At 43.7% G+C, this 10,245-nt stretch overlaps 3 protein-coding genes across 3 annotated transcripts; all 3 read right to left on the bottom strand.

The window, feature by feature from the left end:
* Positions 1–1,119: 1,119 nt before the first annotated feature.
* On the bottom strand, positions 1,120–2,328 carry J4E92_008251 (uncharacterized protein; the record flags this gene model as incomplete). Its single annotated transcript, XM_051499604.1, has 2 exons — positions 1,120–2,108; positions 2,166–2,328. The coding sequence occupies 2 exons, from the start codon at positions 2,326–2,328 to the stop codon at positions 1,120–1,122; spliced, it is 1,152 nt and encodes a 383-aa protein (XP_051350387.1).
* Positions 2,329–3,175: 847 nt separating this feature from the next.
* J4E92_008252 (uncharacterized protein) lies at positions 3,176–4,248 on the bottom strand (the record flags this gene model as incomplete). The annotated part of the gene is made up of 2 exons (XM_051499605.1): positions 3,176–4,143; positions 4,242–4,248. 2 exons carry the CDS (start codon positions 4,246–4,248, stop codon positions 3,176–3,178), a joined length of 975 nt encoding a protein of 324 aa, XP_051350388.1.
* A 339-nt stretch (positions 4,249–4,587) lies between these two features.
* Positions 4,588–5,748, bottom strand: J4E92_008253 (uncharacterized protein; the record flags this gene model as incomplete). Its single annotated transcript, XM_051499606.1, has 1 exon — positions 4,588–5,748. A coding segment is annotated over one exon (1,161 nt), but the record flags the coding sequence as incomplete, so codon positions are not given.
* Between the last annotated feature and the right edge of the window lie 4,497 nt (positions 5,749–10,245).

Raw genomic sequence — 10,245 nt, forward strand, 5'->3', positions numbered from 1 at the left:
CCTCGTTCCACTCCGTCGTCTACAACCGGAATAGCAAAGCGGCCACGAATCGTTCGAAGAAGTTTCGTCCATCGTATCTCTGCAGCCCGGCGTAGGCGAGTGCGAAGACCAGCCAAATCTCCAGCAGGGCTACGAACACCCAAAGAACAATGGTTACAGGATCCATCTTGACACGGGGGATATGCGCGGTGTTGGTAAAGTAAACAGCCGAGGTATGGGTGTGACTGCGGATGTCGAGGTATTGAAAGGTTGTTCGAGGGCTGCAAGTGGATGTTGATAACCCGTGGACTTTGTGAGGTGATCGTTGATATGATCCAAGGTTGACTGTAACTGAAGATCTGTACCAGCAGCTGGGTTGATGTGGCGAGAAGAAGCACTTGTAACGCGCAACGCGGCTGCTTATGGCAAATGCTTTCCCGAGAGTTGCTTGGATATTGTGGCCGTGCTACAGAGTACCTTCAGTGAGAGAATTTGCTAGGCGCTTCCCATGACAGTGAATGTGAGCCGCCACTTCCATGGGCCCTTCACTGTGTTCATTTTCTCTCGATCCGACCAATTTAGACAGACAGATAGCAGTAGGTTGTCAGCGATCCTGCAAGTGGTATCAAGAGTTGAGGGAACGTGTCGTTCGTGATGTCCAACATACCATCTGAGGACCTCGGGAAAGCGTCCAGTATGGTGATAAAGCAAGGTTGAAAGCGATACTAGTCGCGATCATCGACAAAGGTCGTCCTTGTGCGGTCTCGATCAACCATCCGTCATGCGAACTCAGAGCACAGGAGCAGTTACACGTACTCATTTGCGTTTAAATCGCCAGCATCGCGGGTGGCTCAGCGGAACGCCTTGACATCCGCCTTCTTTGGAACTTTCTATCTTTAAAGACACTGATACATTCGCGTAGAGTTCATAGCAACGGGCAACGCATTCGATATATTGGATGCAAGTTTCTAACGAAATGACGGCGGTCGTGGTTGCGTAGGTTTGATGGAACTCACCCCTGCACTAGCCAGTTTGGGTTTGGACGATGCGCGGGCGTGGACGCGTCCCAGCCACCCCGCCGACGCGCCCGCGCGATGTCTTCACGCTCGTTGCTCCTCCTCACATTCGCGCCCATATGTATCAAAACAGCTTGAACCCTCCCGGCACCTGCGTCTGGAAAATACCCGTTGGATCGTACTTCCTCGCCACTTCCCTCATCCTTCCTAACTCAACTCCGCCATAGCTTCCCAGCGGATCCTGAAACGATGCTGCGAAGTTGAGATACTTGTATCGATGGAAGACACCCTCTTCCTTCGTCAGTCCCTCCACTAGCTTTACCAGATCCTTCAAAGCCTCCTCGAACCCATCGGTAGCGGCAGCGTCTTCAAATGTGAAGATTATTTGCAGGAACACGAGATTCTTCTCTGGCGTCTCTTCTGGCTGAAAGCCTAAGCTATTTGGCGATGTGCCATTGCGAGGGGGTGCAGGAAGAGCCTGGAATGTGATCTCTGCGACAGGCTTAGCATAGGCGTACTGTGCCGCAATCTCCGGGACGACTTCTTTCCACAAACTGTGGATGCGATGAATGATCGTCGGTGAGACGGCGAAAGAGGTCGTTGCCCAGATGGTGCGCTGAGGGTTTGCAGCCACTTGTCTCGATGCATTCCTGGTATGCTCACTGATCGGAGCTTCAACCATGCCATTTATGACTTGCGGCTTGGTCTCGAAAATCGCCTTCAGTGCCCCAGGCCTTTGCGCTGGCCGTGTGTACCACATGATGCTCACTGGAGTGAACGTAGCTGCCGTATGGTTGTAGCGCACAGTGACCCAGCCCGCTGCGTATGGATCATATTCCCCGAGCTTGAAATTGGTAAATGCAGAAAGCAAAGGCGTCGTGGCATTGGGCCCGAAAACGATCCTTCCTCCGTAGATAGGACTAGCAGGGAAGGCATTCAGGTCAAAGCGCGACACGATACCGAAGTTGAGCTGCCCTCCTTTGAGCGCCGCGAAGAGATCAGAGTGCGATGTAGCGTTGGCATTGACAATTTTCCCGCTGGCGAGTACAACTTCGAAGTTGACGACGCCGTCACATGCCCATCCACGCTCTGGGCTGAAGAAAGATATACCCCCTGGACAATGTTAGTCAGTCTCCTAGTCATAAATTGGTTACACGTATCCCGGCTTACCTCCAGTCAGAAAGCCAGCAGTTCCCACGACGCCAATGCGTCCCCCAAGCACCGTCAAACCCCGTTTCTCAGCCTCGTCGTATACGTCCTGCCACAGCGCCCCCGCACCAACCCTCACAACTTGATCTCCTCTCGCGACTTCGACCTTGTTCATGCTCTGCATGTCGATTGTTACTCCATCATCGATGTTATTGAAACCGGCGTTAGCGTTGTGACCACCGCCTTTGATCGCAAACTTGGTGCTGTTGCTCACTCGCAGAATATTGATGGCGGTTGCTACATCTTCTGCGGATGTTGGACGGATAATACATGATGGTCGCAGCCGAAGTTGAAGGAATGGATACGATTGGATAGATGCGTTGTAGGTTGATGCTGCGGGGAAGAAGGTGCGGTTGGGCAGTACCAAGGCCAAGTCTTCACACGAATTGCTTGGATAGCCGTACGCAGATGCTGCACCGAACAAGAAAAGAGTAGCGGAATAGAGGTTGAGAAGACGCATGTTGCAGAAGGGCAAGATTGGGATACTGCACTGGCACCACCACACGAGACTCTAGCTCCATTTTAAGCTTTCTCGACACTTCTGGCTGCCAGCATTCCAGCCGGCGCGGGAAACTATCACACCATTCCACGGGTACAGTAGACCTGGAGTGCATATACGAAGCTTTATTAGTGGCGTCGTGATCCCGAGCCTTCAGTCAGCCGCAGCCCGTGTGCCTCGATGTGATTGGCGGATGTGAATTTTGGGATCTCAACCGGGTTGCAGAGATGCGGAGTAAGTTTTACACGACAGATGAGATGAGCTGAATTGTTACACAGGTGGGGAGCCGGTCTGATATCGTTGCAGTGGATCGGCCATGAAGCGACGGTGGTGGTGTGAAGTCACATATTTGATGCATCTTTGTTATACGGGAAGTTTTCCAATCACGGTCTATCCGAGTTACTCCGCGAAGTTGCTATTTGGGGTATCATTGTTCAAGTGAACTGCTTTACCAGATCGTCCGACGCTTCTCCTACTTCTCCAGCCCATCTAGAAAGCCTTGTATCACTCGAACAGCTGCGTCAACAACAATGGTCGTATCTGCCATGTCCATGTTTCCCTTGGGATTGCGCTTCTTCTTCATCACAACGCGGTCGAGATCTCCAAGGAGCGTTGCCACAATCATGAAACCGTCGCTGGTAGGCGACTTCCAGTCCGCCTCTTTGTGTATTTTCCCTCCAGTAGCGCTAAGCTGTGCTTGTTCGGTATCGATCTTCTCGCAAAGCTCGTTGCATTGCAGCGTTAAACTGATGTAGTCAAATTCCAGGCGGTCCAGAACGCGAGGAAGCTCTTCCGAGTTGCGAAGCTCTTTGATGAATGACAAGATGTTCAGGTCGCCAGAACCTTGCGTCCGCGAAGAGACTTTACTGTGCTTGGCCATCTCCTCATCCATGCGATACCAGGTGCGCACTCCCGTTTCCCTCTGGTGGACATAGTCGCGGAGAATCTTCGTCATCGGAAGCGGTTCCAACTCGCACGTCTTGTGGGTGCCTTTCCCAAAATCGCGGCGACTGTAAACGTCCTTGTCCGTATTCCGAGTTTTCTTGATGAACGTGGTTGAGTACCCGGCTACAAGCAGCAGGCGCGAGTAAAACTCATCCGGTTTGGTGGGTATCGCGGTGGAGAATATCTTCTTCGAATGCCGGTCCATGATGAGCTCAAGCTCCGGCCAGAGCCCGTTGATCCAGCCTCGCTTTTGGAAGCAGTTGTACAAATGGGCTATGGCGAAGATTTGCGGGCTGAGATTAGCAAAGCCGAGTCCCGTTTCCTCGCGCAGCAAGAGATGGACTAGGGAGAGCTTTGCTCTCAGAGTCGGAATGGCTTTACGCAAGAAGTCGCCGTCTCGTGGTGGAAGAATGTACCGGGCGGCAGCCGCTTGACGCGCAGACTCATTGCCAAGGCCATTGCTGACGTTACTCATCTTGAGGTTCATCATCCACTCTTTTTCAATTTCGGTAGTCCTGAACACCGGCCACGGGTAGTCGTTCTGTAAACCGCAGAACATATGCTCAGGCGCCAACTTCCACATCTTAGCGTACCGGGCATGAGAGAATGGCCGGTCTAAGATCAGACCTCGGTGTGTATACCCTGAGTCTGTGACTTGCTGAAGTAGATGTGGGAAGCGGATTCCCCGTTCATGCCAAGATGCGAACTGGGCTTCTTCATCCCTCGCCCGTCGTGACATTGGTATGTAATCCCTCAGCGAACGGTTTTGGTCTTTCGTTCGAATTCTGATCATCAACTCGGCGGCGAATATGAAAACCATTGAGATGAAGCCGAAAGAACCTAGCGAACCGTATGCGCGAGACAAAGCGTCTAACGATCCTGCTAGTAGTGGCATCTGGTACTGTTCCTCATGTGACCTTCTAGCTTGCTATACAATGGTCAGTAATCAGTGGGGATATGGAACAGACTTTTGGTGGACCGAGGAAGACTTACTGGTTCCAGTGCTGCTTCAAACAAGTAGTGTACAAGGAAGTCGTAGTCCTCATTCGTGTGTCGGTTCGCAACATCATCTTGGATGATCGACCGCGATGCGAAGAACAAATACTCTCCTGGTTGAGAACGTCGCTCCGCCTCGATCTTTCTGAGCGCTTTTGAGGTCTTGCCGAAGAAGTCATCATCATCGAGAGAGGGATCAAATGGCGGCAGGCCTTGCTCATGAGCTTCTTTCGCCAAGGCCTCTTCCTTGTGGCGTATAAGGTGGAACGCAGCTTCCGTCATGAGAGTGGCTCGGGTCTCGTCCAAGTAATCTTCATTGCTAGCGGCCTTGTGAGTGTCGCTCCAGTCGGACTCCAGCTGCTCGACGATGATGCGCATATCGTCTGCCAGACAAGACTTCCTCAAAGCGATCTCTTCTTTGGCTTTCCTCTCCGTTTCGAGTGCAGCCTCCGCGTCTTGTTTCACCTTCATGTCGAGCTCGAATTTCCGAGCCAGCTCATCCAGCTTGTGACCTTTTGCTTCTCGCTCGGCCTCAGCAGCCGTGATTTCTTCAGGTACGGTCTCCTGACTATCACCAAAAGCCTGCGGTGCGGATCCAGGTACTGGAAGGAGAGATGGCGCTGATGTCGGTTCAGTCGCGATGTTAAATCGAAGTTGCGCAGGCGCTGCAATCTCCGGTCGGCTGACCGCCTGCACTGCGATCTTCTTCTTTAGGATCGTGTGGCAGTGTTTCAACAGCCACAAGAAGTAGATGTGGCCATCGTCCGAAGCCGTCTCCGACAGTTCTTCCTGGGCATAGCGGTCGGCGTAGGCCTGGCGCGTTCTCACAGCCCGCTTGTAGGAGTACCAAACAAACTTAGGCATTGTCGAGGTCTCCTCATGGTCTGCGATATGTTTCGCCAAGTCGAGGATCTTTTCCGTCGAGATAACATAATTGGTCTTCGACGCGGTCGCTCGGTTGGTCACTTGCTTTGCTTGCTTCCTCGCTTGGCCTTTCAGCCGTCTCGAGGGTTGCTGGGTTTCGGCTGGATCAGCGATGTCGTAGTCCCGCTTCTTCGCAGTGTCAATGAGCCAGAAGATGAAGCGCTTGGTGTCAAGCTTGTACTGCTCGTACGAGCCAGCTGTTGATACCGTCGCCATGAGACGTTGCTTGAGCGGATTGTATATACGAAATTGCTGGTGTGGGGGAAGACTTTGTGGTATAAAGGTCGTGGTTGAGTCTGTGAGCAACGTATAGAACAAATGCGGTGAGCTAATGTGGAAATTTGTATTGGTCGCGTGAGATTTGACGAGCCAAGCCCTATCTGTAGAAAGGGAAACCCCGCAATGACGGAGGCCAATTTGCTCGAGTAGTGAAACAGGTGGACATCAGCGTTATATAATGCGTTTGCCTGACGAAGTGCAGAATGATTGGCTAGAGAAGTCTTGAAGAAGGCGCTTTCCGTCGCTTTATACCCTTGAATTGATTGCGTGGTTAGGTCAGGCGCACTGAGCAAACGACACTGCGGAGGCCAGCGCAATCACGACAATCAGAATGGGAATTGCTAGTAATCGAGTAATGAAGAAACAGCTGTGGAATTGGAACCAGATCGCTGAAAATCGTCGTTATAGTGGTATGGAGGAAGGCCTTCGAAGGCCCGAGCAGAGTATGGGCTCCCCCAAAATTCCGGATCTATTCAATGTCTGTCCGTGGGTATGACATCATTGTCGAATTGGAGAGTAAAGCGAAATCTGACCGACGAAGAACAGCGTCATTGCGAGGATAGCGACAGTACTAAACGTGACGGCAACCTTTTGGACGTGTCAGAACGTTATGTAGACCGGATGTCATACGAACGTACCTTGGTGTTATCGTCCCACAGTGTTGGATGGTGCAGGTGTGTGGTCGCAGACCAGACGTGCAGGAACATTCCAACGACCATGCAGACAGTAGCGGACGTCAAAAACATCACTGGCATTTGCCATGTGACGATTTGTAGCAAGCTAGGTGTCCGACGTCCAGTCTTGGATGAGTGGCTCTTCTCGCCATTCGTCTTGGCAATCAGCTTTCGAATATTGGCCAATCCATCGCGATGTGATGAAAGGCGGTGCAGTCGTACGGTCTGATCAGCAGCTGTAAGGATGCTGAAAAGCGACAATATGATACCGCAGTACCATGATGTGCGCACAGACCATGGCGATTCTTTCCCATTTGGCAAGATGTTCGGCCAGCTTCCGGTGGACGTGAGGACGCCAGCTAAGAGGGCGGCCTGTCATGTGTTAGCACGTCGGATGTTATCGAGAGCGTTGATATTGATCGAGGAAAGCCAATGCAATGGATGGTACTCGTCCTAGCCATGTCACGATTCGGCGTGAAGCATGCGCCATGTGTAAGGCACGGCGCCGAGTGTATTAACCACAAAAAGAGATGTTCGGAGACTCACCACAACGCCGACAAAGTTGAGCTCACTGAGTTTGTTGTCTCTCCATAGTGTGGTAAGTTCATCTTTTTCGTCTGCGTCTTCGGTATTGAGCAAAATCTCCAGGGGGTCGTAGGTCGTGGAGTCCGGAGCATATATGCCACCACCGAAGAACTGTAGCACACTCGTCAAGGTCCATTTAGGACCATCATTTTCCTGTCCTATCCTCTGATGCGCTGATCTCCCTAGGAGTGGGGTGCGCGAGCCGGACGTGCCTCTTTCCTCAGCGTCGTTGTCGTACGTCATAGCTCCTGAAGCTCTCGTGGTTTCAGTGTTAGCTGGTCGCTGGTGTTATCGGACCGGATTCGGTGGGGTTCCTGAAGCTTTAAGAACACGAGGGCAACATGGAGTGTTGCTGTAGGTACGTGTTGCACGGTAGCATTCATCCGGTTTCTGTGGAGGGTAGGAGGTCGCGTGCCTAGCCGTGCAGCCGCTTGGTGACGTATTTTGGCGCGTGAGCTACGCCAGCTAGGATGCAGGCTATCTAACTAAGGGCGCGCTAAGACATAGCATGCTAAGGCATCTATACGTAGTTAATACGCATACTAAGATAGCGCTTTAGTAGATTAATTATAAATTATTTCTAGAATAATTCTACTTAAATAATAATAATATAACTCTACTAAACCTCTCTACTAAACTACACTACTTATAATAGCTTACTAAATCTAGAGTATTTTCTAAGAAAATATATAAACTATTTCTAAATTAATCTATAAATAATTTTAATAAATTTAGCCTACTTATAAGTAATTTCTTTAGCTTAACTAATATCTATTTAAGTGCCTACTTTTTACTACTAATATATAAAATAAGCTAATTATTTATATAAGTTAGCTATACTACTATATTAGAATTTAAGATAGAATTCTTTATAAAGTATAAACTATTTCTAGATTATTTCTTAATTATTTTTAATATTTTTTCTAGTAGAAGTATACTAGTTACGCTATACTTAGAAACTACTTACACTAAGCTTACTAGCTAAAAATAGCGTTTACTAAATAAGTTAGAAATTCTACTAACGCTCTAATCTAAGCTAAAATAAGTAAGTTTATTTAAATTACTTTTTAATTAATTCTTAATTAATTTAACCTAAGTTTCTATATTTAGACTATAGCTACTTATAATACTATTACTAACTCTTCTACTATCTTCTCTACTAACTCTTCTACCTTTCTTACTAACTTAGCCTAGATAGAATCTAATAATAAGTCTAAGTTAGATTATTTATTAAGTAATTTAGACTATAAGTTAAATTAATTAGTAAATAATTTAGACTATAATAATTTTAAGAACTCTACTACTATACTAGATAATAAAAAAGAAAAGAAAGAGTAAAAAGACTAGAAATACTTTCTTTAGAATATTATCTAAGTTAATAATTTAAAGAGAGAATAGGTAAATTATTTCTTAAACATTTTTAAATTATTTCTAACTTTTATAGCTTAACTTTACTACTATAACTAATATAGTTAGAAACTATTATAATAATTAGGCTAAAGATAACCTTCTTTACTAGGCGTGTAATATTAATAGCTTAGATATAAACTTTATTTATAGTAAGTTTTATTTAGATTATTTCTAGAATAATTTAGAATTATTTCTAATAGATTTAGACTATACCTTTTTTTAGAATAAAGAGAATAAGTGTAAATCTTACTAGTTCTTCTTAGACTTTTCTTCTAAGCGTATACCTACTCTTTCTAAGAGTAGTAGTTCTAGTAAGTAGTTAGATACTATTTCTAAGTAAATTATTTCTAAAATAGTTTAGAATTAATTTAGTATAAAAAGATATATATTAGAAATAAAATAAATAAATATTATATAACTCTCTCTCTACTATATACTTTGTAAATAAGTACTATTATTATATTATTAATAAGAATAATATACTATATCTTACTTAGTAGAATATACTAAGTAAAATATAGTTAATTATAAAGTATTTTTTATTTAAGTTTATAAACTTTACTTAGCTACTACTATTAAAAGATTTAAGTAATAGTTAAAAACTTATAAGTATATTATACTTTATTAAGATTTATTTATAATTATACTATTTTATTAGTAAACTAATAATTCTATAGCTTATAATTAAGTTTTAAAAAAAAAAAGTTTAGTACTAGTATACTAAAGAATATAAAACTAAAGATTATAGTACTTTAAAAGTAAATAAACTAAAACTTAAAGTTTTAGTACTATTATTTCTAAAGTAGCTAAAGCTTTTAAATCTTTTAGACTAGCTAAAAAGCTATTTTAATACTAAAGTACTTTATAATAGAATTTAAAATTAATCTTTAAAAAAACTATAGAATAATAATATATATATATAAGCTTTAAACTAGTATAGTAATATATTCTAAAAACTAATAGTTAGAATATATATACTAAGAATTTAGAAGAAGTATACTATTTATTATTATAGAACGTACTTCTAGATACTTCTTAAGAGCACAGCACGTAATTATACTAGTATAGATTAAAATAAGCTCTTAGAAGCTTTACTACTTAAGAGAGCTTTCTAAGTAAGCTTATAATATAATAATTTATCTTCTATTTATTTCTATACTTCTAGACGTAATATTTATACTTTTAAAATTTCTATAATAATTAGAACTCTAAAGATATTTTAAATATACTAATAGTAGTTTAGAGCTAATACTTAAAGCTATACTATCTAAATAATATTTTTATAAGATTCTAAAATAACTATAAGTAAATTAAAAATACTTTTTATTACTTCTATATATTTTAATTATCTAAACTTTATAAGACTCTTATAATAGAATCTAAGAATAAAAAAGTTTAGCTAGATTTATATAAAAAAGAAAAAGAAAGCTAATAGAAACTAGTACTAGATAGTACTAGCTTATAGAGTAGCTCTTTTATAAGCTAGATCTTAATATTATTAGTTATTTAGTAGCTAGAAGTTTATATATTACTAAAGTTCTAAAGAAGTATATTCTTAATATACTAATAATTAAGTACTTTCTTAAAAGTAGAGATACTATCTATATCTACTTTACTATTATAGTATAGTAATTAGTTACTTAATTAGATTATATACTTAAAAGAAGAGTAAGTACTCTAGTAGCTTATTAAGATAGAAAAAAGCTTTTTTAAATAAAAATACTATTTT

Source organism: Alternaria infectoria (assembly GCF_024043175.1).
Source record: "Alternaria infectoria strain BMP 0036 chromosome Unknown scaffold_15, whole genome shotgun sequence".
In the NCBI taxonomy this organism is placed as follows: Eukaryota; Fungi; Ascomycota; class Dothideomycetes; order Pleosporales; family Pleosporaceae; genus Alternaria; species Alternaria infectoria.